General features: G+C 40.0%; 1 protein-coding gene across 4 annotated transcripts in view; it reads left to right on the top strand.

Moving 5' to 3' along the window:
• Nucleotides 1-27913, top strand: part of PTPRQ (protein tyrosine phosphatase receptor type Q) — a 282762-nt gene that overhangs the window by 6157 nt on the left and 248692 nt on the right. For all 4 annotated transcript variants that reach the window (XM_055586942.1, XM_055586932.1, XM_055586934.1 and 1 more), the window contains exons 2-6: nucleotides 514-644; nucleotides 886-1015; nucleotides 2229-2379; nucleotides 2801-2907; nucleotides 9146-9243. In XM_055586942.1, the coding sequence (XP_055442917.1) occupies nucleotides 514-644; nucleotides 886-1015; nucleotides 2229-2379; nucleotides 2801-2907; nucleotides 9146-9243 (617 nt within the window). The remainder of the gene's footprint in view (nucleotides 1-513; nucleotides 645-885; nucleotides 1016-2228; nucleotides 2380-2800; nucleotides 2908-9145; nucleotides 9244-27913) is intronic.

Genomic DNA, 27913 nt, shown 5'->3' with positions numbered 1-27913 from the left:
TTTTTCAGTTTTTTAAAAATAATAATTTTCCTTTATGCTGGATGAAATCTTTAAATTGGGAAAATGAAACACTAAAACTCATCAGATAAAATTTGTTTTTAACTTCAGCCAATATTTGGTACAAAGGAATTCTTTTACTTCTTTGTCTAGCCTTCATATTTCTGTGTCTGTTGTGTTTTAGTAGTTTTAGAAAGCTTTAATTTCATTTTCCTCCTTTGAATATTGTGCATTTGCTCCTATGAATTTGCTCTCACCTGGTTTTTGCTGTAGCATCAGAGTGAGCTGCATGTAATGGTGTTTCCAGTGACTATGAGTACAATTGAGTATCATATTTTATAAGCTATTAAATGTATAGACAACTGTTTTTAATTAGGATAGAGATAATTCATTAATAAACTACATTGTCCTTTTTTTGTGTGCTGTGCTTTTTACTGTCTTTGAAGGGACAAATAAAAGAAAACGCTGGTTAAAAAACATCCAGGAGCAATTTAGTGTTTTATGTGTTTTGCGTAGGTCTGGAAGCACCATCAAATCTCCATGAGGGCAAAGTTACGGACTCTTCCATTGAAATCCTCTGGAATCGGGCTGATGGGAATTTTCAGCGTTATGAAATCACATGCGTAAACTGTGCTGCTGCTTTCATGGTACGTTATAAGGGACTCTCAGAGGAACTAAACTTTCATGCTGAAACCAAGATTACTCATGCTTCCATCAGATCAGATGGTCTGGCATGCTACGGTCCATGAGGTCACAGAGTCAGACACGACAACAACATGTTGGATGGTAAAATTAAATAACCCCCAATCTTTTCTCTTTTTTGCTTGTGTTTGATTGTGGAATGTTTCTTAAATGAGCACTTGGTAAGTTATTCTTTTGGATTGTCAGGTCCAGAAGGTATCTCAAGAAGCTGCAATTTTCTCTAACCTGGATCCTGCCACGGTGTACACCTTTTCAATTCGCACTGAAAAAGAAGGTTTTCAAGACAGTTCTCCCTACATAAAAGAAATACAGACAGGTACAGCTTGTGTAAGCAGTTTTGATATTATTTTAATGTTCAATTTTTTAAAACATTTCCACTTTTCAAAAATAATTTATTAATATAATCAGAAGGATTCCATAAAAATGCTTTGTTTTATATATTTTCTTTTTTTAAAAAAAAATTTATTTAGCCAGGTTTCATTGACTTCATTTTATAAGTTTCAATGTTCAAATATTCATTTGGTTCTTATAGAGAAGAATTAGTAAACAGTTCATTCTTTACAAATTTTCTTTATGGGCAGGCAGTATTGCCTCTTGTCTCTTTTTCTACTTCCCCTTGTATGAATTAACACAGCCTCTTTTGTTATGTGTATTTCCAGACAATAGAGTTGCTAACTGCCGGGGTTCTGGCCAGAGTCTCCCTTTGTGATTTAATGTTTCCACTGTTCAGTTAAACAGACAATGGAGTGTGCCATTTCCCCAGTGTTAGCAACTTATTCCCAATGGCAGATGGTGACTTATTCCATGGTAGTCAAATGAAATAAAGGATAATTGGAAAGGGTGTATGCAAAATGTGTACATTTTCAAGTCTAGGTTAAGTAAAATTGTCAACTGTTCAACTAAAATAACTATTTTAGTTATTCTTGACACTGATGGCATGGGAAGACTGATTTATGTGTTTAGAAACTGGTCACATCTGGTGTTCTTTTATTGTAATAATAAAGAGCAGACATGAGAGAGAATATCTTGGCAGTTTTTTCACTTTCCCATACATGGAAGAATTTTAAAGGAGAAATAAAACATATATACTATATTAACATTTTTCTTCAGAAAATTAAGGGAAGTATTTCATATTTAGATGGCAATGAACTTTCCTATTGGCTGACCTTGTTACTATTTGGTATTTAACTAGAATGATGCCTTGAAAATCTTTATAAGCATTTCTGAGGTGGGCGGTTACACTAAACCAAGATACCACCTCTTTCTACATTACAGAGGCAGGGTAAATGCTGAATGCAACTCTGCTGGCGTACACATAAGTTCTGTTTCAAAGTTTAAATGATTCTTGCTGGTTTTTTTTTTTTGCACTCTCTTGACTTTTAACTTCTCATATCTACCAGGAGGAATAAAAGGAATATATCTTGGTTACCCTCAAAGTTTGCAGAGTCAAAGAAGTCCAAAGCAGTTTTAAAATCGGTGCTTTGTATGGTAGAAAATGTTATTTTATGTGTATGTTTTAAATGATATAGCCCCCAGTGCTGTTGAACTTCTGAATCATAGTAGGAATGCAAATGCAGTAACCATTAGTTGGGCTCCAGCCAGAAGTCTTCTGGATGGATATGTTGTTTCAATATCCAGTGAAAGCTTAATGAAAGAAGAAATCCTGCCTTCCACAAAAAGGTATGAAAACATTAAAAAGATTAAAACATATCATGTTAAGTTACATGAAACACAAAATTAACATTTTATATGTGCTTTTAGAAAGTTGTTTTAGTAGCGTAGTATAAATAGAATTTATGAGTTTTCAGGACAACTTTTTGGACTGTAGTGTAATTAGAATAACTAAATCTGATGTACAGTGCCAAATTATGTATGTGGATAGATAGTAATGAATTAATTCAGGATATCATCATGCTTGTATGCATGACATATACACTTTTTGACTTAAATTTCTCCGCTTAAGAAGCTATGATTTCCAAATAGCCATTCATGTTTAAGCATAGAAAATTGTGTCCGTAATAGAAAATTTTTAAAAAATACATAAAATTCCAAATGTTTCTGAGCTAAATATCTTAATGCGTGATTTTTCTTTAATGTGTAGGACATTCACATTTAACAGACTTTCTCCGGGGACTGATTTTTTAATTAGCATTGTAGCTACTAAGGGACTGAAGAGAAGCCAGCCTACTGTCCTCATGGTTAGCACTTGTAAGTCCATTTTATATTTGATTAACTTTTCATGGGTTAAGAGAAAAGAAGGGAAATTGTTGTGTTTAAAGTCAATAACTAGTTGTGTGTGTGTGCAGGCTCAGTTGTGTCTGACTCTGCGACTCCATGGGCTGCAGCCCACCAGGCTCCTGTCCATGGCATTTTTCAGGCAAGAATACTGGAGTGGGTTGCCATTTCCTTCTCCAGAGGGTCTTCCCAATCCAGGAATCAAACCTATGGCTCTTGCATCTTCTATATTGGCAGACAGATTCTTTACCACTGGCACCACCTGGGAAACCCCAATATCTAGTTAACCATCAATGAAAATAGAAGTGGTTTATGACACTATGGCTTGAAGAAATGGGGCATTTCACTTGGAGAAGGCCTGAATTATAGTCCTTCCTCTGTCATTTATTGTGACCTTGGGCAAAACTATGAAGTTCTCACCTAAACAATGAGAATAATTATTCCTGCCTGGGTATAAACTCTTGTTACTAAAATCAAATGCAAAGCTTTTTGTGAAAAGTTCAGAGTACTCTAAAACCCTAAGGTATTGTCATCATGAACTACTTAATATTTTTCTAATATTTTGACTATATCTATTAATATTTTATGAAAAATGAAACTCTGAGACTAGAAAAAATAGATGGTGTTGTCTTTTCAATTGCGTTTATTGGGTTCAGTTTGCATCCTCTGACCTTGTTAGCATGGCTTACACGTCTGCCTGCCCTGAACACACGCGGATGTTCCAAAGCACCCAGTTACTTGTGGGTCACAGTCACACAAATGTGTGCTCAAGTACCCATGCCCCAAGTGTGAAACGAGGCTTCGTATCAGGGTTTGCAGTGTGGAGGAAGAGAAAACACTGGAAAATGCAGCCACAGTCAACACAATTCTGGAAAATAAACTGAAAAAGTCTGAGCACTGTCGTACCCCAGCATGGTGGCTGTGCTGAGTCGCTTCAGTCGTGTCTGGCTCTATGCGACCCTGTGAGCCCTAGCCACAGTTTCCTTGTCCATGGGATTCTCTAGGCAAGAATCCTGGCACGGAGTGCCCTTCCCTTCTCCAGGGCATCTTCCTGACCCAGGGATCGAACCGGCATGTCTTACATCTAACCTGAATTGGTAGGCGGGTTCTTTACCACTAGTGCTACCTGGGAAGCCCAGGTGCTTAAGTTCAGTTCAGTCGCTCAGTCGTATCTGACTCTTTGCGACCCCATGAATTGCAGCACGCCAGGCCTCCCTGTCCATCACCAACTCCCAGAGTTCACTCAGACTCACGTCCATCGAGTCAGTGATGCCATCCAGCCATCTCATCCTCTGTCGTCCCCTTCTCCTCCTGCCCCCAATCCCTCCCAGCATCAGAGTCTTTTCCAATGAGTCAACTCTTCGCATGAGGTGGCCAAAGTACTGGAGTTTCAGCTTTAGCATCATTCCTTCCAAAGAAATCCCAGGGCTGATCTCCTTCAGAATGGACTGGTTGGATCTCCTTGCAGTCCAAGGGACTCTCAAGAGTCTTCTCCAACACCACAGTTCAAAAGCATCAATTCTTCGGCGCTCAGCTTTCTTCACAGTCGAACTCTCACATCCATACATGACCACAGGAAAAACCATAGCCTTGACTAGATGGACTTTTGTTGGCAAAGTAATGTCTCTGCTTTTGAATATGCTATCTAGGTTGGTCATAACTTTCCTTCCAAGGAGTAAGCGTCTTTTAATTTCATGGCTGCAATCACCATCTGCAGTGATTCTGGAGCCCCAGAAAATAAAGTCTGACACTGTTTCCACTGTTGCCCCATCTATTTCCCATGAAGTGATGGGACCGGATGCCATGATCTTCGTTTTCTGAATGTTGAGCTTTAAGCCAACTTTTTCACTCTCCTCTTTCACTTTTATCAAGAGACTTTTTAGTTCCTCTTCACTTTCTGTCATAAGGGTGGTGTCATCTGCATATATGAGGTTATTGATATTTCTCCTGACAATCTTGATTCCAGCTTGTGCTTCTTTCAGCCCGGTTTTTCTCATGATTTACTCTGCATATAAGTTAAATAAGCAGGGTGACAATATACAGCCTTGAGGTACTCCTTTTCCTATTTGGAACTGGTCTGTTGTTCCATGTCCAGTTCTAATTGTTGCTTCCTGACCTGCATACAGATTTCTCAAGAGGCAGGTCAGGTGGTCTGGTATTCCCATCTCTTTCAGAATTTTCCACAGTTTATTGTGATCCACACAGTAAAAGGCTTTGGCATAGTCAATCAAGCAGAAATAGATGTTTTTCTGGAACTCTCTTGCGTTTTCCATGATCCAGCAGATGTTGGCAATTTGATCTCTGGTTCCTCTGCGGTGTTGGAGAAGACTCTTGAGAGTCCCTTGGACTGCAAGGAGATCCAACCAGTCCATTCTGAAGGGCATCAGCCCTGCGATTTCTTTGGAAGGAATGATGCTAAAGTTGAAACTCCAGTACTTTGGCCACCTCATGCGAAGAGTTGACTCATTGGAAAAGACTCTGATGCTGGGAGGGATCGGGGGCAGGAGGAGAAGGGGATGACAGAGGATGAGATGGCTGGATGGCATCACTGACTCGATGGACGTGAGTCTGAGTGAACTCTGGGAGTTGGTGATGGACAGGGAGGCCTGGCGTGCTGCGATACATGGGGTCACAAAGAGTCGGACACGACTGAGCGATTGATCTGATCTGATCTGATCCTCTGCCTTTTCTAAAACCAGCTTGAACATCAGGAAGTTCACGGTTCACGTATTGCTAAAGCCTGACTTGCAGAGTTTTGAGCATTACTTTACTAGCGTGTGAGATGAGTGCAATTGTGCGGTAGTTTGAGCATTCTTTGGCATTGCCTTTCTTTGGGATTGGAATGAAAACTGACCTTTTCCAGTCCTGTGGCCACTGCTGAGTTTTCCAAATTTGCTGGCATATTGAGTGCAGCACTTTCACAGCATCATCTTTCAGGACTTGAAATACCTCAACTGGAATTCCATCACCTCCACTAGCTTTGTTCGTAGTGATGCTTTCTAAGGCCCACTTGACTTCACATTCCAGGATGTCTGGCTCTAGGTCAGTGATCACACCATTGTGATTATCTGGGTTGTGAAGATCTTTTTTGTACAGTTCTTCAGTGTATTCTTGCCACCTCTTCTTGATATCTTCCGCTTCTGTTAGGTCCATACCATTTCTGTCCTTTATCGAGCCCATCTTTGCATGAAATGTTCCCTTGGTATCTCTAATTTTCTTGAAGAGATCTCTAGTCTTTCCCATTCTGTTGCTTTCCTCTATTTCTTTGCATTGATCGCTGAGGAAGGCTTTCTTATCTCTTCTTGCTATTTTTTGGAACTCTGCATTCAGATGCTTATATCTTTCCTTTTCTCCTTTGCTTTTCACTTCTCTTCTTTTCACAGCTATTTGTAAGGCCTCCCCAGACAGCCATTTTGCTTTTTTGCATTTGTTTTCCACGGGGATGGTCTTTATCCCTGTCTCCTGTACAATGTCACGAACCTCAGTCCATAGTTCATCAGGCACTCTATCTATCAGATCTAGACCCTTAAATCTATTTCTCACTTCCACTGTATAATCATAAGGGATTTGATTTAGGTCATACCTGAATAGTCTAGTGGTTTCCCCTACTTTCTTCAATTTAAGTCTGAATTTGGTAATAAGGGGTTCATGATCTGAGCCACAGTCAGCTCCTGGTCTTGTTTTTGTTGACTGTATAGAGCTTCTCCATCTTTGGCTGCCAGAATATAATCAGTCTGATTTTGGTGTTGACCATCTGGTGATGTCCACGTGTAGAGTCTTCTCTTGTGTTGTTGGAAGAGGGTGTTTGCTATGACCAATGCATTTTCTTGGCAAAACTCTATTAGTCTTTGCCCTGCTTCATTCCGTATTCCAAGGCCAAATTGGCCTGTTACTCCAGGTGTTTCTTGACTTCCTACTTTTTCACTCCAGTCCCCTATAATGAAAAGGACATCTTTTATGGGTGTTAGTTCTAAAAGGTCTTGTAGGTCTTCATAGAACCGTTCAACTTCAGCTTCTTCAGCATTACAGTTGGGGCATAGATTTGGATTACTGTGATACTGAATGGTTTGCCTTGGAAACGAACAGAGATCATTCTGTCTTTTTTGAGATTGCATCCAAGTACTGCATTTCGGACTCTTTTGTTGACCATGATCGCTACTCCATTTTCTAAGGGATTCCTGCCCGCAGTAGTAGATATAATGGTCATCTGAGTTAAATTCACCCATTCTAGTCCATTTTAATTCGCTGATTCCTAGAATGTCGACATTCACTCTTGCCATCTCTTGTTTGACCACTTCCAATTTGCCTTGATTCATGGACCTGACATTCCAGGTTCCTATGCAATATTGCTCTTTATAGCATCGGACCTTGCTTCTATCACCAGTCACATCCACAGCTGGGTATTCTTTTTGCTTTGGCTCCATTCCTTCATTCTTTCTGGAGTTATTTCTCCACTGATCTCTAGTAGCATATTGGGCCCCTACTGATCTGAGAAGTTCCTCTTTCAGTATCCTATCATTTTGCCTTTTCATACTGTTCATGGGTTCTCAAGGCAAGAATACTGAAGTGGTTTGCCATTTCCTTCTCCAGTGGACAACATTCTGTCAGATCTCTCCACCACTGTGTTTAATCTCCCTGGGTGACCTAAACTGTAGGTTAAGGCTCAGGTGTGTGAGATTTAACCCAGGTATCTAAGTCTCAGACTGAGATGACACTCTGCTGCCTCTCACAAAGATCATCCTAAAACATCAGAAATAGATGGAAAAAGGCATTTTTTAAAAAAGCCTTGTATCGTTTTGTCTCAGGGAAAGCATCTTAGATCACTGCTTAGATTTGTTTGTGTTATTATCATTGTTACTGTCATCATTGCCATTGGCATCCGTGGCATCACTCTGGTTATCACAGAGTGCTTGTTCTTTGTCAGGAGCTTTGCTAAGCAGTTTCTGTGCTATTTGTCACCTAGTTCTCCATCACGACCTTCACAACCTTCATTCTACCAGTCATGTTGAGATGCATTTTTTTTTTTTTTTTTTTTACAGATGAGGAAACTGAGGTTTAGAGAATTTCAGTAGCTTTTATAGGATGATAGAGCTTCAAACCCACATTTCCCTGACATCACATCCTGTCCTTGTAACCATTCTGCTTTAGTGGAAAGGCCACTATGACATAGGAAGGACTCTGACTCTCCCATTCTTGGCTCTTTGGCTTTGTATCACGATTCTACTTGGACCTCAAGCTCGTTGTTTCTACCCTGGGATTAACAGTACATTCTGCGTTTTAAGAGGTTTTTGCTTTGGCTATGTTTTCCCAAACAAATCTGGCAACCTTCTCCCCATCCCTGCACTCTCTCCACTTTACAATTTGACTTTTGTCTTTCACTGTCAATTAATATTTTTTGGTCTTTTTATGCCTCTCATTTTTTGCAAGCCACCTCAAATCCATTTGGAAGCAGATGGGGTATTAATAATGATATGAAATAAACCTAGATATATCACGGGAATATGGGGGGATGGTAAGCAGTTATTAATAATTCCAGCTGAAAGGGAATATGCATAAAAGAAAAATAGAGTAAAAAGGACTGTCAATCAGTGACACAGGTTTAAATTTACCACTGATTGAATTCATATAAACTTAAATCTATAAGTAATAAAAAGAATTCCTATAAAATTTGAATTTTAGAGATGAGATTATTCCAATAAAATTTTAGCATTATATTTCTTCCAGTTAAGGAAAGAAATGCCACACTTCAGTTTGAAATATAAATTAGAAGTAGGGATATACTACTGATTTGAAAAATAAGTTTCTAGAACCTCCTCAGATAAAATGTTTAAAGGAAAAAGGAGTTTGGAAACTTAAGGGGGTTAGATATAGCTCTTAATTTATGCAGTGCATAAAATTCTCAGTTAAAAATCTCACTTCTAATAATTTCATACTGAATTCTGCTATGAGAAAAATAAATATGAAATCCATATAATTTTATTGTGAAAAAAGGCTTTCTAGAAAATTTTTTCCTCTTCCACCATTGTAGAGATGAGGAGACTGAGACTCTCACATGGTGCTAAACCTGATTAGAAAAACCTGATTACCCTGCCTCTTTTCCATAGCGTGAGGGTCAAGGTTATCAGTCCAGTGTAGATAACATGATGATAGAAATGTTTGCTTGTTTCTTTGTTTTTAAGATTTATTGTCCTATTTTATTTCCTTGTCCTAGATCCAGACCCACCATCAGATTTACTGATTCTGGGGCAGGAAGAAAACACAATATATTTGTCTTGGAAACTCCCACAAGGAGGTTTTGAGAAGTTTCAGGTAAAGTTGCTGTCATACATGATTTCACTCTTTTTTGTCCTTCATGTTACATTAATAGCTTAAGAAATTATGATGCCTCTCCTTTACTGTAAGGTTTTCCTCCAAAATAAGTTTTCTATTTGTTGCTTTATAAGTACAAAATTGTCATGGGAGTTTTTCGAATTTGAGTAAAAGCTGGTACTTGACTTTAAATGTACATTGGAAAACTTTGGGTTTTCCAGTGGAGACAGATGTGTGCATGTGTAGTACAAAGTTGTGAATAAAGGAATGATGGTGCTGAAGGACAGTGCTTCTGTGACAGCGCCAGTCACAGCAAAGATTCCAGAAGTTAAAGCTGGTGATGTGCTACGATCTTCCTTTCAGCTCCATCCTACGGATGGAGTTGAGTGGAGACTTGCAACCCAGAGGGTAGGAGAGAAAGAGGTACAAAGAAGCTGCTTTTTAATTGTGATATAAATGTATGCATTTTTTTTGCTACTCTTTGTGGTTAATAATGTAACCTGGCATCAAGTGAGAATATATTATATACACCCAACATCCTGCATTGTATGGTTTTCAGAGTGAGTAAGCTTCTGGAGATAGCATTATTTTTTTGTTTTAAAATGATTTATTTATTTTAAAAAATTATTTATGTGATTGCTCCAGGTCTTTAATCTTCATTATGGCATGTGGGATATTTAGAGGCAGCTCGTGAACTCTCAGCTGCAGCATGTGAATTCCTGTTGCACCATGTGGAATCCAGTCCCCTGACCAGGGATTGAACCCAGCCCCCACCTTGCACTGGGGGCTCAGTGTCTTAGCCACTGGACCACCAAGGAAGTCCTTGGGGATAGCACTGTTGCTTTGTAATCTATGGGGGCCAACAAGTTTTCCACACTTTCATAGTAGTAGGAGATGGTGATTTTAGTTATAAAGAACAGAAAACAACCTAAGAAATTTATCATATTAATGAAAGAGTGCCTCATGGAGACAAAGGCAAAGACTGGGTGTTTGGAAAAATCAGAATCAGATATTTAAGGCCATTGAGACCACAGGGATTGTTTTCTTAATGTCTGTCTACTTCTTTCTGCTCATTAGCCTTAATTTATTTTTACTCATTTTTCCTGATGACCAACTTTCTCTGCTAAGCAAACCATGGGATGAGTGGAAGAATGCCATGCACAACTTCTAAGCATAAATGGTATATTATGAGCCACAGAAAAGACAGGTGCTCCCTAAATTCCCAAGGAAGGGACTGTGATTATTCCAAATATTAGACACCCAGTCCAGTTTCAGCCAACTGTTGCAGGCCCCATGTCGTATGAAAATGGTGGCTCTGGATCTATGGATGGTGGGGGTTATCGAGTCATTAGAATTTGAGCAGATACAACAAAAGTGTTTCCTGAAAGTGAAAGGCAATATATAATTTAATAATTTATAGACTCAATACATCTAAAAGGAACCAGAGCAGTAAAATTGCCAGACATTTGAAATGAACTAATTAGTACATCTGAGTTTTATATCTGGGTTTGAATTTCTTAACAATTACAGTTCAGAATGAGAAACAAGATAATAGTTATTATATGATAGACATAAAAAGAATCCACATTTATTTATTTATAGTAGCTGGTACTAAAGACAAAGAGGGTTGTGTAGTGGGCAGAATAATGACCTTCCAAAGATCCAGCCTAATTCACAGAACCTGAAATATGTTATATTACATGGTAAAGGGGAAGCAGATGGAATTAAATTGGCTAATTAGCAGGTTTTAAAATAGAGAGATTATAGAGAGTCTGGATCCAGATGGTGGAGTAGGAAGACCCTGAGCTCACCTCCTCCCATAGACACGCTAAAACTACAGCTACATATAGAATAACTATCTCTGAAAGTCACGTAATGACTAGCAGAACAGATTTTCTACAATTAAGGATATAAAGAGTAGGCCACATTGAGATGGGTAGGAGGGGCAGAGATGCAGTCTAGTTAGAACCCACACGCCCTGTGCGGTAACCCACAAGTGGGGAGTACTGTCCCAACAGAGGTCCCCCTTGAGGAGTAAGGGGCCTGAGCCCCATGGAAGGCTCCCAAGCCTGGGGGACCTGAATGGGTAGAAGAGCCACATGACATCTGGCTTTGAAAACCAGCAGGGCTTATATCTGGGAAATCCAGAAGGCTGTGGAATATCGAGACCCTCCTCTTGAAGAGCTCTCACACAAACTCACTGATTCTGAGTCCCAGGGAAGAGGCAGTAGCTTGAAAAACAGCTAGGTCATAAGAGAAGATTCATTGACTAGTATTAGGGTGTGTTCTGGAAGGGCAGGGATCTGGTGGAACTTTCTTTGGGAATGGAAGTACTGGTAGGTGCAGCTTTTTTTTTTTTTTTTCCTAAACTGTCCTTCCACCTAGCTGGGCAGGTGCTGGCAGACACCATTTCTATCACTCTCAGTCAACCTAACCAACACCATATGCCCTGCCCCAGTGTTCCTGAGGGTCAGTCCTGCTCATCCATCCACCATGGCTAGATTCTCCAACGTGACTCCTAACCTGTTCCATATAGCAGTGGATTTGGACGGCCCCAGTGCCCCTCCTAAGCAACCCCCGCCTGGGGGATCAGTTCTGTACAACAGTATACTTGCAGCAGTTGCAACTGGGCCTCACAGCTAGTCACACTGGGAACTGGTCCCACCCACAGTGGACCTGCAGTGAGCATGGCCCAAGGAGGGCACGCACAGCTCACATGGAAGACACTCCAGGGGCATCTGGCTCTGGTGACCTGGGAGGACTGTGCCACTGAGCAACACAGAAAACCCTCTTGACTGGGAGATGTAACTATATATCTGATTGTTGTTGTTCAGTCACTAAGTCGTGTCCAGCTCTTTGCTACCCCATGAACTGCAGCACACCAGACTTCCCTGTCTTTTACTGTCTCCAGAAGTTTGCTCAAACTCATGTCCATTGAGTTAGTGATACCATCCAACCATCTCATCCTCTGTTGCCCTCTTCTCCTCTTGCCCTCAATCTTTCTCAGATCAGGGTCTTTTCCAGTGAGTGGGTTCTTGGCTTCAGGTAGCCAAAAAGTATTAGTGCTTCAGCATTGGTCTTTCCAATGAATATTTAGAGTTGATTTCCTTTAGGATTGACTGGTTTGATCTTTTTGCTGTCCAAGGGATTCTTAAGACTCTCTTCTCTAGCACCACAATTCAGAAGCATCAATTCTATTTGTTAGGTAAAGCTAATAAATAGAAACAAACACAGGAAAACTTGGGGGACAATGGCAAACCTTTCAAATGAAGGAACAAGACAAGACTTCAGAAAAATAATTCAATGAAATGGAGGCAAACAATTTAACAAAAGGGCATTGAAAGTAATAGTCATAAAGATGTGCACTGAACTGAGGAGAACTGATGGATACAGTGATAAATTAAACAAAGAGGTAGAAAATATAAAGAACTGGTAAGAATTAAAAACTGCAATAACTGAAATTTAAAATACACTGGGAGAATCAACAATGCATTAAAGGATACAGGAGAATGGATCAGCAGTCTGAAAGACAGGGTAGCAGAAATCACCCAGTCAGGACATAAAAGGAATTTTTAAAAATGAGGGTAACTTAAGGAATGTCTGCAACAACATTAAGCATACCAATATTTACTTTTTTCAAGGGGTCCCAGTAGGAGAAAGAAAATTCCAGTTGACCTGTTTGAAGAAATTAGGGCTGAGAAAAATTTCAACCTGGTAAAGGAACCAAGTCCAGAAAACACAGACACCCAAACAAGATGAACTTGAAGAGACTCACATCAAGACACATTATAATTAACATGTCAGAAGTTAGAAATTTAAAAGCAGCAAGAGAAAAACTTAAAAGGGAACCCTCCTTTCAACTGATTAATTTTTAGCAGAAACTTTATAGGCCAAAAGGGACTGACATGATATGTTAAAATTACTGAAAGTAAAAAAGAAAAAACTTACAACCAATAATACATTATTTGGCAAGGTTATTAATCAGAAATTAGTAAAGATAAAAAGTTTCCCAAACAAGAAAAAGCTAAAGAAATTTATCACTGCTGAAGTAGCCTTGCAGACATCAGTGGTGGTCCAGTGGTTTAAGAATCTTCTTGCCACTGCAAGGGACGTGGGTTCGATCCCTGGTCCAGGAAGATTCCACATGCCATGGGGCAACTAAACCTCTCGCTTGTCATACAGCATTGAGTGCTCTTTCTTAAAAGTATTAATAAAATATCATTCTTTTGCATAAGAGTTTCTTTACCATGGCTTACTAGGCTCTGCCTGTCCCTGGTGACCTCGCTACAGCTCCTCCATTCTTTCCCATCTCAGGAAAGGACCATGTCCTGAAATCCCTTGCTCAGTTATCTTTGATTCTTCCCATTCCCTCATTCCTCAGTTTTTCAGTGGGTTCTGCCACTTCTACCTCTGAAATGGATTCTTAATGTGTCCAGCTTTCTCTATCTCCACTATACCACCCTCGTCCTCATTTCTTACTGAGATCAACAGCCTAGGTGACAGATGACAGTCTCTTACCTCCTATTTTTTTTTTCTTTTAAGATGTGTGTGTGTGTGTGAGTGCTCAGTCATGCTTGACTCCATAGACTGTAGTCTGCCAGGCTCCCCTGTCCAAGGGATCCTCTAGGCAAGAATACTGGAGTGGGTTGCCATATCCTTCTTCAGGAGATCTCTCCAACCCAGGGATTGAACTCATATCTCTTGGGTCTCCTGCATTGGCAAGTGGACTCTTTACCACTGCAACATCTGTGAAGCCCCCCACCTTTTTAAAAAAAATTAATTTATTTAATTGGAGGCTAATTATTTTATAATATTGTAGTGGTTTTGCCATACATTGACATGAATCAGCCATGGGTGTACATGTGTTCCCCATCCTGAACCTCCCTCCCATATCCCTCCCCATCCCATCCCTCAGGGTCATCCCAGTGCACCAGCCCTGAGCACCCTGTCTCATGCATGCAACCTGGACTGGCGGTCTGTTTCATATATGATAATATACATGTTTCAATGCTATTCTCTAAAATCACCCCACCCTCGCCTTCTCCCACAGAGTCCAACTGTGTCTCTTTTGCTGTCTTGCATATAGGGTCAATGTTATCATCTTTCTAAATTCCATAAATATGCGTTAGTATACTGTATTGGTGTTTTTCTTTCTGACTTACTTCACTCTGTATAATAGGCTCCAGTTTCATCCACCTCATTAGCACTGATTCAAATGCATTTTTTAATAGCTGAGTAATATTCCATTGTGTATATGTACCACAGCTTTCTTATCCATTCATCTGCTAATGGACATCTAGGTTGCTTCCATGTCCTGGCTGTTGTAAACAGTGCTGCGATGAACATTGGGGTACATGTCTCTTTCAATTCTGGTTTCCTTGGTGTGTATGCCCAGCAGTGGGACTGCTGGGTTGTATGGCAGTTCTATTTTCACCTTTTTAAGGAATCTCCACACTGTTCTCCATAGTGGCTGTCCTAGCTTGCATTCCCACCAACAGTGTAAGAGGGTTCCCTTTTCTCCACACCCTCTCCAGCATTTATTGCTTGTAGACTTTTGGATAGCAGCCATTCTGACCGGTGTGAGAATGGTACCCCATTGTGGTTTTGATTTGCATTTCTTTGATAATGAGTGATGCTGAGCATCTTTTCATGTGTTTGTTAGCCATCTGTATGTCTTCTTTGGAGAAATGTCTGTTTAGTTCTTTGGCCCATTTTTTGATTGGGTCATTTATTTTTCTGGAATTGAGCTGGAGGAGCTGCTTGTATATTTTTGAGATTAATTCTTTGTCTGTTGCTTCCTTTGCTATTATTTTCTCCCATTCTGAAGGCTGTCTTATAGTTTCCTTCATCATACAAAAGCTTTTAAGTTTAATTAGGTCCCATTTGTTTATTTTTGCTTTTATTTCCATTATTCTAGGAGGTGGATCATAGAGGATCCTGCTATGATTTATGTCAGAGTGTTTGCCTATGTTTTCCTCTAGGAGTTTTATAGTTTCTGGTCTTACATTTAGATCTTTAATCCATTTTGAGTTTATTTTTGTGTATGGTGTTAGAAAGTGTTCTAGTTTCATCCTTTTACAAGTGGTTGACCAGTTTTCCCAGCACCACTTGTTAAAGAGATTGTCTTTTCTCCATTGTATATTCTGGCCTCCTTTGTCAAAGGTGTCCATCAGATCAAATCAGTCACTCAGTCATGTCCGACTCTTTGCGACCCTATGAATCGCAGCACACCAGGCCTCCCTGTCCATCACCAACTCCCGGAGTTCACTCAGACTCACGTCCATAGAGTCAGTGATGCCATCCAGCCATCTCATCCTCTGTCGTACCCTTCTCCTCCTGCCCCCAGTCCCTCCCAGCATCAGAGTCTTTTCCAATGAGTCAACTCTTCACATGAAGTAGCCAAAGTACTGGAGTTTCAGCTTTAGCATCATTCCTTCCAAAGAAATCCCAGGGCTGATCTCCTTCAGAGGACTGGTTGGATCTCTTTGCAGTCCAAGGGACTCTCAAGAGTCTTCTCCAACACCACAGTTCAAAAGCATCAATTCTTCGGCGCTCAGCCTTCTTCACAGTCCAACTCTCACATCCATACATGACCACTGGAAAAACCATAGCCTTGACTAGACGAACCTTTGTTGGCAAAGTAATGTCTCTGCTTTTGAATATGCTATCTAGGTTGGTCATAACTTTCCTTCCAAGGAGTAAGCGTCTTTTAATTTCATGGCTGCAGTCACCATCTGCAGTGATTTTGGAGCCCAGAAAAATAAAGCCTGACACTGTTTCCACTGTTTCCCCATCTATTTCCCATGAAGTGGTGGGACCGGATGCCATGATCTTCGTTTTCTGAATGTTGAGCTTTAAGCCAACTTTTTCACTCTCCACTTTCACTTTCATCAAGAGGCTCATGGATTTATCTCTGGCTTTCTATTTTGTTCCATTGATCTATATTTCTGTCTTTGTGCCAGTACCATACTGTCTTGATGACTAGCTTTGTAGTATAGCCTGAAGTCAGGCAGGTTGATTCCTCCAGTTCTATTCTTCTTTCTCAAGATTGCTTTGGCTATTCGAGGTTTTTTGTATGTTCATACAAATTGTGAAATTATTTGTTCTAGTTCTCTGAAAAATACCATTAGTAGCTTGATAGGGATTGCATTGAATTGATAGATTGCTTTGGGTAGTATACTCATTTTCACTATATTGATTCTAATGATCATGAACACGGTATATTTTTCCATCTATTTGTGTCATCTTTGATTTATTTCATTAGCATTTTATAGTTTTCTTTATATAGGTCTTCTGTTTCTTTAGGTAAATTTATTCCTGAGTATTTTATTCTTTTCTTTGCAATGGTGAATGGAATTTTCCCCTTAATTTCTCTTTCTGTTTTCTCATTGTTAGTGTATAGGAATGCAAGGCATTTCTGTATGTTAATTTTATATCCTGCATCTTTACTATATTCATTGATTAGCTCTAGTAATTTTCTGGTGGAGTCTTTAGGGTTTTCTATGTAGAGGATCATGTCATCTGCAAACAGAGTTTTATTTCTTCTTTTCCAATCTGGATTCCTTTTATTTCTTTTTCTTCTCTGATTGTTGTAGCTAAAACTTCTAAAACTATGTTGAATAGTAGTGGTGAGAGTGGGCACCTGTGTCTTATTCCTGACTTAAGGGAAAATGCTTTCAACTTTTCACCATTGAGGATAATGTTTGCTGTTGGTTTATTATATATGACTTTTATTATGTTGAGGTATGTTCCTTCTGTGCCTGCTTTCTGGAGGGTTTTTATCATAAATAGATGTTGAATTTTGTCAAAGGCTTTCTCTGCAACTATTGAGATAATCATATGGTTTTTATCTTTCAATTTGTTAATGTGGTATATCACATTGATTGATTTGTGGCTATTAAAGAATCCATTCATCCCTGGGATAAAGTCCACTTGGTCATGATGTATGATCTTTTTAATATGTTGTTTAATGTGTTTAATATGTTCTAGAATTTTGTTGAGGATTTTGGCATGTTGAGGATTTTTCTATGTTCATCAGTGATATTGGCCTGTAGGTTTCTTTTTTTGTGGCATCTTTGTCTGGTTTTCCTATTAGGGTGATGGTGGCCTCATGGAATGAGTTTGGAAGTTTACCTTCCTCTGCAATTTTCTGGAAGAGTTTGAGTAGGATAGGTGTTAGCTCTTCTCTAAAGTTTTGGTAGAATTAAGCTGTGAGGCCTTCTGGTCCTGGGCTTTTGTTTGCTGGAAGATTTCTGATTGCAGTTTCAGTTTATGTGCTTGTGATGGGTCTGTTAAGATTTTCTATTTCTTCCTGGTTCAGTTTTGGAAAGTTCTACTTATCTAAAAATTTGTCCATTTCTTCCCAGTTGTCCATTTTATTGGCATATAGTTGCTGATTGTAGACTCTTATGATCATTTGTATTTTTGTGTTATCTCTTGTGATTTCTCTATTTTCATTTATAATTTTGTTGATTTGATTCTTCTCCCTTTTTTTCTTGATGAGTCTGGCTAATGGTTTATCTATCTTATTTATCTTCTCAAAGAACCAGCTTTTAGTTTTGTTGATTTTTGCTATGGTCTCCTTTGTTTCTTTTTCATTTATTTCTGCCTTAATTTGTATGATTTCTTTCCTTTTACTAACCCTGGGGTTATTCATTTCTTCCTATTCTTGTTGCTTTAGGTGTAGAGTTAGGTTATATATTTGATTTTTCTCTTGTTTCTTGAGATAAGGTTATATTGCTATGAACCTTCCCCTTAGCACTGCTTTTACTCAGTCCCATAGGTTTTGGGTTATTGTGTTTTCATTTTCATTCATTTCTATGCATATTTTGATTTCTTTTGTGATTTGTTGGTTATTCAGAAGCATGTTGTTTAGCCTCCATATGTTTGTATTTTTAATAGTTTTTTTCCCCTGTAGTTGACATTGAATTACCGCCTTCTGATTAGAAAAGATGTTTGGAATGATTTCAACTTTTTTGAATTTACCAAGGCTGGATTTATGGCCCAGGATGTGATCTATCCTGGAGAATGTTTCGTGTGCACTTGAGAAAAAGGTGAAATTCATTGTTTTGGGGTGAAATGTCCTATAGATATTGATTAGGTCTAACTGGTCCATTGTATCATTTAAAGTTTGTGTTTCCTTGCTAATTTTCTGTTTGGATGATCTATCCATAGGTGTGAGTGGGGTATTAAAGTCTCCCACTATTATTGTATTACTGTTAATTTCCCCTTTCATACTTGTTAGTGTTTGCCTTACATATTGTGCTCCTATGTTGGGTGCATATATAATTGTTATATATTCTTCTTGGATTGATCCTTAGATCATTATGTAGTGTCCTCCTTTGTCTCTTTTCACAGGCTTTATTTCAAAGTCTATTTTATCTGGTATGAATATTGCTACTCCTGATTTCTTTTGGTATCCATTTGCGTGAAATATCTTTTTCCAGCCCTTCACTTTCCATCTGTATGTGTCCCTTGTTTTGAGGTGGGTATCTTGTAGATAGCATATATAGGGGTCTTGTTTTTGTATCCATTCAGCCAGTCTTTGTCTTTTGGTTGGGGCATTCAAACTATTTACATTTAAGGTAATTATTGATAAGTGTGATCCCGCTGTCATTTAATTTGCTGTTTTGGGTTCGAGTTTATATACCTTTTCTGTGTTTCATGTCTAGAGAAGATCCTTTAGCATTTGTTGAAGAGCTGGTTTGGTGGTGCTGAATTCTCTCAGCTTTTGGTTGTCTGTAAAGGTTTTGATTTCTCCTTCATATTTGAATGAGATCCTTGCTGTTTACAGTAATCTGGGTTGTGGGGTTTTCTCTTTTGTCACTTTAAGTATGTCCTGCCATTCCCTTCTGGCCTGAAGAGTTTCTACTGAAAGATCAGCTGTTATCCTTATGGGAATCCCCTTGTGTGATATTTGTTGTTTTTCCCTTGTTGCTTTTAATATTTGTTCCTTGTGTTTGATCTTTGTTAATTTGATTAATATGTGTCTTCAGGTGTTTTGCCTTGGGTTTATCCTGTTTGGGACTCTCTGGGTTTCTTGGACTTGGGTGGCTATTTCCTTCCCCATTTTAGGGAAGTTTTCAAATATTATTTCCTCAAGTGTTTTATCATGGCCTTTCTTTTTGTCTTCTTCAGGGATGCCTATGATTTGAATGTTGGGGCGTTTGACATTGTCCCAGAAATCTCTGAGGTTGTCCTCATTTCTTTTAATTCTTTTTCCTCTCTGCTTCATTTATTTCTACCATTCTATCTTCTTTCTCACTTTTCCTATCTTCTGCCTCAGTTGGTTCTACTGTTGGTTCCCTCCAGAGTTTTTTGATCTCAGTTATTGCATTATTCATTATTGATTGACTTTTTTACTTCTTCTAGGTCCTTGTTAAACAGTTCTTGCATCTTCTCAATCCTTGTCTCCAGTCTATTTATCTGTAACTCCATTCTGTTTTCAAGATTTTGGATCATTTTTACTGTCATTATTCTGAATTCTTTTTCAGGTAGACTTCCTATCTCCTCCTCTTGTTTGGTTTGGCTGGGCACTTATCATGTTCCTTTACCTGCTGAATATTTCTCTGCCTTTTCATCTTGTTTAGATTGCTGTGTTTTGGGTGGCCTTTCTGTATGCTGGAAGTTTGTGATTCCTCTTTATTGTGCAGGTTCCTCCCTGTGGGTGGGATTGGACAAGTGGCTTGTCAAGGTTTCCTGGTTAGGGAAGCTTGCATCAGTGTTCTTGTGGGTGGAGCTGGATCTCTTCTCTCTGGAGTGCAATGAAGTGTCCAGTGGTGAGTTTCGAGGTGTCTATGGGTTTGGTGTGACTTTGGGCAGCCTGTATATTAATGCTCAGGGCTATGTTCCTGTGTTGCTGTAGAATCAGCATGGTATGTCTTGCTCTGGAACTTGTTGACTCTGGGTGGAGCTTGGTTTCAGTGTGGGTATGGAGGCTTTTGGATGAGCTCTTGTCGATTAATTGTTCCTTGGAATCAGGAATTTTCTGGTGTTCTCAGGTATTGGACTTACGCCTCCTGCCTCTGGTTTTCAGTCTTATTCTTACAGTAGCCTCAAGACTTCTCCATCCATACAGCACAGATGATAAAACATCTAGGTTAATGGAGAGAAGATTATCCACAGTGAGGGACACCCAGAGAGGTTCACAGAGTTACGTGGAGAAAAGAAGAGGGAGGCAAGAGATAGAGGTGACCAGGAAGAGAATCAAAAGGAAGAGAATCAAAAGGGGAGAGAGCAATCTAGCCAGCAATCAATTCCCTATGTGCTCTCCAGAGCCTGGATCCCTCAGAGATGTTCACGGAGTTACACAGAGAAGAGAAGAGGGAGGAAGGAGATAGAAGTGACTAGGAGGAGAAGAGCTGGAATCAAAAGGGGAGAGAGAAATCTAGCCAGTAATCTATTCCCTATGTGCTTTCCACATTACGGAATACTCAGAGAGGTTCACGGAGTTACATAGAGAAGAGAAGTGAGAGGAGAGAGATGGAGGTGACCAGGAGGAGAAGCAGGGAGTCAAAAGGAGAGAGACAGATCCAGCCAGTATCAGTTCCCTAAGTGTTCTCCCCAACCCGGAAAACACAGAGAGAATCACAGAGTTAGGTAGAGGAGAGAAGTGAGAGGGAGGAGATAGAGGTGACCTGGGGGAGAAAAAGGAGAGTCAAAAGGGAGAGAGGACAATGAAGCCAGTAATCACACTCCTAAGTAAAAATGGGTACTGAAGATTGGATTCTTAAAGGTACAAAATTGATAAAAAAACATACCAAAAAGCAAAGATGAAAAATCTAGAGTAGAGGTTAGAGTCTCAAAATGCAATATTAAAAAAACAAAATCACAAAAATTGTAAAAAGTATATATGAAATTCGGTTAAAAAATAGGGTTTTTTTGTTTTGTTTTTTTTTGTAATGTAGTACTTATTGCCAAATTCAGACTTAAATTGAAGAAAGTAGGGAAAACCACTAGACCATTCAGGTATGACCTAAATCAAATCCCTTATGATTATACAGTGGAAGTGAGAAATAGATTTAAGGGACCAGATCTGATAGAGTACCTGATGAACTATGGACTAAGGTTCATGACATTGTACAGGAGACAAGGATCAAGACCATCCCCATGGAAAAGAAATGCAAAAAAGCAAAATGGCTGTCTGGGGAGGCCTTACAAATAGCTGTGAAAAGAAGAGATGCAAAAAGCAAAGAAGAAAAGGAAAGATATAAGCATCTGAATGCAGAGTTCCAAAGAATAGCAAGAAGAGATAAGAAAGCCTTCCTCAGTGATCAATGCAGAGAAATAGAGGAAAGCAACAGAATGGGAAAGACTAGAGATCTCTTCAAGAAAATTAGAGATACCAAGGGAACATTTCATGCAAAGATGGGCTCGATAAAGGACAGAAATGGTATGGACCTAACAGAAGCGGAAGATATTAAGAAGTGGTGGCAAGAATACATGAAAGAACAGTATAAAAAAGATCTTCATGACCCAGATAATCACGATGGTGTGATCACTGACCTAGAGCCAGACATCCTGGAATGTGAAGTCAAGTGGGCCTTAGAAAGCATCACTATGAACAAAGCTAGTGGAGGTGATGGAATTCCAGTTGAGCTATTTCAAATCCTGAAAGATGATGCTGTGAAAGTGCTGCACTCAATATGCCAGCAAATTTGGAAAACTCAGCAGTGGCCACAGGACTGGGAAAGGTCAGTTTTCATCCCAATCCCAAAGAAAGGCAATGCCAAAGAATGCTCAAACTACCACACAATTGCACTCATCTCACACACTAGTAAGGTAATGCTCAGAATTCTCCAAGCCAGGCTTTAGCAATACATGAACTGTGAACTTCCAGATGTTCAAGCTGGTTTTAGAAAAGCAGAGGAACCAGAGATCAAATTGCCAACATCCGCTGGATCATGGAAAAAGCAAGAGAGTCCAGAAAAACATCTATTTCTACTTTATTGACTATGCCAAAGCCTTTGACTGTGTGAATCACAATGAACTGTGGGAAATTCTGAAAGAGATGGGAATACCAGACCACCTGACCTGCCTCTTGAGAAATTTGTATGCAGGTCAGGAAGCAACAGTTAGAACTGGACATGGAGCAACAGACTGGTTCCAAATAGGAAAAGGAGTCTGTCAAGGCTGTCTATTGTCACCCTGCTTATTTAACTTATATTCAGAGTACATCCACACTGGGCTGGAAGAAGCACAACCTGGAATCAAGATTGCCGGGAGAAATATCAGTAACCTGAGATATGCAGATGACATCACCCTTATGGCAGAAACTGAAGAGGAACTAAAAAGCCTCTTGATAAAAGTGAAAGAGGAGAGTGAAAAAGTTGGCTTAAAGCTCAACATTCAGAAAACGAAGATCATGGCATCTGGTCCCATCACTTCATGGGAAATAGATGGGGAAACAGGGGCAACAGTGGAAACAGTGTCAGACTTTATTTTTTGGGGCTCCAAAATCACTGCAGATGGTGACTTCAGCCATGAAATTAAAAGACATTTACTCCTTGGAAGAAAAGTGATGACCAACCTAGATAGCATATTGAAAAGCAGAGACATTACTTTGCCAACAAAGATCCATCTAGTCAAGGCTATGGTTTTTCTAGTGGTCATGTATGGATGTGAGAGTTGGACTGTGAAGAAAGCTGAGCGCTGAAGAATTGATGCTTTTGAACTGTGGTGTTGGAGAAGACTCTTGAGAGTCCCTTGGACTGCAAGGAGATCCAACCAGTCCTCTGAAGGAGATCAGCCCTGGGTGTTCTTTGGAAGGAATGATGCTAAAGCTGAAACTCCAGTACTTTGGCCACCTCATGTGAAGAGTTGACTCATCGGATAAGACTCTGATGCTGGGAGGGATTGGGGGCAGGAGGAGAAGGGGACGACAGAGGATGAGATGGCTGGGTGGCATCATGGACTCTATGGACGTGAGTCTGAGTGAACTCCGGGAATTGGTGATGGACAGGGAGGCCTGGTGTGCTGTGATTCATGGGGTTGCAAAGAGTCGGACACAGCTGAGTGACTGAACTGAACTGAACTGAGTAGGTTATAAAAATGAAAATTAAAGGAGAAATGAAGGACTTAAATTTTTTTTTTAATTTAAAAAATTATAATAGTAAAATATATCTTAGAATTTCTCTGGAGCTGTTGCAGCAATGTGGAGTCAGTTTAGTTTCAGATAGTTCCTTTTTCCAACTTATACTTTTTCTCAAGGTCTATAAGCCCCTTCCAATGTAGTCGTTACTAACTACAGGGTTTTAATCTGTTTCACCTGTTACTTCCAGAGCAGTTCCCTCTGTTTATTTGGCTTCTTCTATTTGCAAATTTCTTCAGTATCTAATTTCCACCCTGACACAAGGGGCCAAAGGTGGTCACTTATTAAGGCTCACTTATCCAGTTTGCTGTGGAGAGGGAGGAACAGTGCAAACAAATATCACTGGCGTGTGTGGGGAGTTCTCGCAGTGTTTGGGCCACACTGGGTTTGCCCCAGCTCACGACGTGTGTGCTTTCCTGGACTACACTGTTCAGTTTCCACGTTGCTGTGCAGGTGAACTGTCTGAGGCGGGCCCTGGGTTGTCGGCACTTCCCAGGTCTAAGCCGCTCAGGTTGAGGTTCTCGGGTACTCCACAAAGGCACAGACTCGGTTGGGCCTGCATTTTATGCCCTTTACAGATCCAAGCAGCTCAGGCGACCAGGTGCTTGGCGAGTGCACTCTCCCCAGGTGGGCAGTGCGTCTTATCACCTCCCTGGTCCCAGCCACTTGTTTTCCTGGGTGCAGAGCGGGAGTGCTGTCTCAGGTGTGCTGTGTATCTCCTTGGGGAGCTGATCTCTTCCTGCGACCGTCCTGGGGGATGTCAACCTTCCAGGATCAAAGGAAGACTTGGTTAGCAGCTAGGAGCCTGCTCACAGTTTGGTGGAGGATGCCATCTCTGGGGCCAAGATTGCCCCTTCTGGCTCTGGCTGTCGCCTGCCTGACTCTCTGCCTCCAGCGTGGGAAGGGGCCAGTCCGTAGCCTGCTAGCTCTCCTTTGGTATTCGCTCAGTCCTTTGTTCTGTGAGCGGGCTGGCAGTGCCTTAGGTTAGAGCTTTCCATGGGAAAGTTCTCTCTCTCTTTCTTTCCCTCTTATTTTTTTTTCTCTCTCTCTGGCTATCCCACAGTTTGGGTTGCTGTCTCACGTTAGCTCCGTCAGGTTGCCCTCAGGGCACTCAGGCTCTGTCCTTACCCTAAGCATGCAACCAGTGCCTGCCTGTTCAGCCCCCGCTTGCTGGTGGTGGACACGAGCCTCTGGGCTACTTCTCCTCTGGGAGTTGAGGTTAGGCACATAATCTGTGGGTTTTATTTATTTATTTTTCCTCCTAGTTATGTTGCCCTCTGAGATTCCAAAACTCCCCACAGACCCACCGGTTAGAGGGTTTCCTAGTGTTTGGAAACTTCTCCTCTTTCACAACTCCCTCTCCGGGATGGGTCCCTAACTCTCTTGTCTCTCTTTTTATCTTTTATATTTTGTTCTATCCCTTTTGAAGACAATGGGCTGCCTTTCTGGGTGCCTGGTGTCCTCCACCAGCATTCAGAAGTTGTTTTGTGGAATTTGCTCAGCATTCAAATGATCTTTCGATGAATTTTTGGGGGAGAAAGTGGTGGTCTCCCCATCCTATTCCTCTGCCATCTTAGACTGTGCCCCCCCATCCTTTTTTTAAAGATACATGTTTTTAATTAAAAATTAATTATTTATTTGTGGCTGTGCTGGGTCTGTCTTCACTGCTTCAAGTGGGGGCTACTCTAGTTGCCGTCTGTAGGCTTCTCATTGCGGTGGCTTCTCTTGTGGAGCATGGGGCATAAGCTCTAGGTGCATGGGCTGAGGAGTTATGGGTTGCAGGCTCTAGAGCATAGGCTCAATAGTTTTGACACACAGGCTCAGTTGTTCTAACATATGGTCTCAGTTGGTCCATGGTATGTGGAATCTCCCAGGACTAGGGATTGAACCCATGTCCTCTGCATTGACAGGTAAATGCTTAACCACTAGACCCCAGAGAAGTCCTCTGTCTCTGTTCTTGATTTCCATATTATCTACTTTGCACATAGTGGCCAGAGAGAATGCAGGTGACAGAGATATAGTGTGTCTCATTGATTTAACAAGCTCCTTTAGATTTCCATTGCTCATCACTTAAAGTCTAAACTTTATGTGTTTATGTAACCTTAAAGTGGTCTCCAAGAGCTCACCTGATTGGACCTTCATCTAATTATGCTGCCTTCTTGGTTTCTATGCTGCTAGCGTATTGGGCTCTCTTTCTAGCTCCTTTAGCATGCCATGCACATCCCCGCTGCAGAATTTTTGTACTTGATATTCATTTTGCATGGGTATTTTGCCTTCAGTTTTCTTTTTCTCTATTTGCTTCTTTTTTTTTAAATTTTATTTTATTTTTAAACTTTACATAATTGTATTAGTTTTGCCAAATATCAAAATGAATCCACCACCGGTATACGTGTTCCCCATCCTGAACCCTCCTCCCTCCTCCCTCCCCAGTCCATCCCTCTGGGTCTTCCCAGTGCACCAGGCCCAAGCATCCAGTATCGTGCATCAAACCTGGACTGGCAACTCGTTTCATACATGATATTTTACATGTTTCAATGCCATTCTCCCAAATCTTCCCACCCTCTCCCTCTCCCACAGAGTCCATAAGACTGTTCTATACATCAGTGTCTCTTTTGCTGTCTCGTACACAGGGTTATTGTTACCATCTTTCTAAATTCCATATATATGTGTTAGTAGACTGTATTGGTGTTTTTCTTTCTGGCTTACTTCACTCTGTATAATAGGCTCCAGTTTCATCCACCTCATTAGAACTGATTCAAATGTATTCTTTTTAATGGCTGAGTAATACTCCATTGTGTATATGTACCATAGCTTTCTTATCCATTCATCTGCTGATGGACATCTAGGTTGCTTCCATGTCCTGGCTATTATAAACAGTGCTGCGATGAACATTGGGGTACATGTGTCTCTTTCCCTTCTGGTTTCCTCAGTGTGTATGCCCAGCAGTGGGATTGCTGGATCATATCGCCTTCAGTTTTGGTCGACTTTTTTCTATCATTGGATTCTCAGCTCCAGAATCATTTGTTGACTATAAGAAAAATGCACAATGTTAGAGTTGGGAGTTTCAGTTTTATTCATAGAATTTATGAGAGCTATAGCCTAGGAAATAGCTTCTCCGTAGGTCTGAGGGAACTGTTGTGGGGAAGTAGGGGAGAAGCCCTAATATGATTTAGGGCTAAGAAATACATGCAGTCAAGCATACATCTAGTCACAAGACACAGATATATTAGTTAATGATTTTAGAATGATTTCTATGTATGGGAAAATGTAAGAATCTTGGTTCATAAAATTTCTTCCTGAGATATACATCTAACTTTCTGATGGGCTTGTTTATCCAAAGTACAGAATGCCTCATTTTGTTTTGCATCCTGAATTCCTTTCAGGGTGCGCTGCAGGTGAATAGCTGCAGTGGCTAATGACTTAATCTTTGTGAGCAATTGTGAGCAATTCTTCGTTTTATATTCTCATCTCCTTGCTTGATTACCTACTCTAAATAAAACTTTGTTTGTTTGTTTTGTTTCATCTGAGATGTAGCTGATTATTTCATTCATTCATTTATTGAGTTGATTGTTGTTAGGCGTCACCCTTAGAGTGTAACTTCCCTACAATGGGAAGCCTTTTTTGTCTTGTTTACTGTAAAATACCTAGTACTGAGAATAATGCTTTCCCTGTAATAGATGATCAATAAATATTTAGTAAATAAATAAAACTTTGTATAACAGTGTTCCCATATATCAGTGGTCCCCAGTCTATTTGGCACCAGGGACCAATTTCACAGAAGACAATTTTTCCACTGACTGCAGATAGGGGTGTGGTTTTAGGATGATGCATGTAATTATGTATGTATGATGTACATAATGCATGTAATAAAGGCATTATATTTATTGTGCACTTTATTTCTAATTACTGCTGCCCCTGATCTGGCAGGAGGTACTGGTCCATGGCCTGAAGGTTGGGGACCCCTGCCATATATGATTGGGATGCTGGAGGGAAGGTATCAATCCTGAACACGGTTATCAACAAAGGGTAGAACTTGAGATGAACTTTTGGGAACGGGTAAGATTCAGACTCACTGAAAAGAGAAGAGGATATTTTACATGAGCAAGTCTAGGGGGAGCATTCTGTTTGTCATTTGTAAACGTCATTCAATGATTGGGGCATCTTGAGTTATAAATGATTCATGAGAAAGTCTATCCTTTCTAGAATGATTTAATTCATTCCTATACTTAGTATAGGTATTTCCTAGAGAAAATTCTAGGTATTTATAATATTAATTGTAGAAGATGCACATTTTTTACCCTTATCTGTTTGTCCTAATTCTCATATTTCAAGGCAAATGGCAAAAAAGATTATATTTTCTTGGGTTGGCTGAGGCCATAAAATTATTTGTTGTCAGATAAAATATATACTCCTAGAATTACTTTTTACTATTTTTATATGAACACTTTTTTTGAGATTGTAATTTATGTATGAAGTAAAACTTATTTCAAGAAATCATGTTAATCTTTTGGATTCAGATTATATTTATTAACTATATTAACTATCTCTAATAGTTATTCTAGTCTTTGTCTACCAATGAGA

The sequence above is a fragment of the Bubalus kerabau genome, chromosome 1 (genome assembly GCF_029407905.1).
Source record: "Bubalus kerabau isolate K-KA32 ecotype Philippines breed swamp buffalo chromosome 1, PCC_UOA_SB_1v2, whole genome shotgun sequence".
Classification (NCBI taxonomy): domain Eukaryota; kingdom Metazoa; phylum Chordata; class Mammalia; order Artiodactyla; family Bovidae; genus Bubalus; species Bubalus kerabau.
This window is presented reverse-complemented; position numbering and strand designations above follow the sequence as displayed.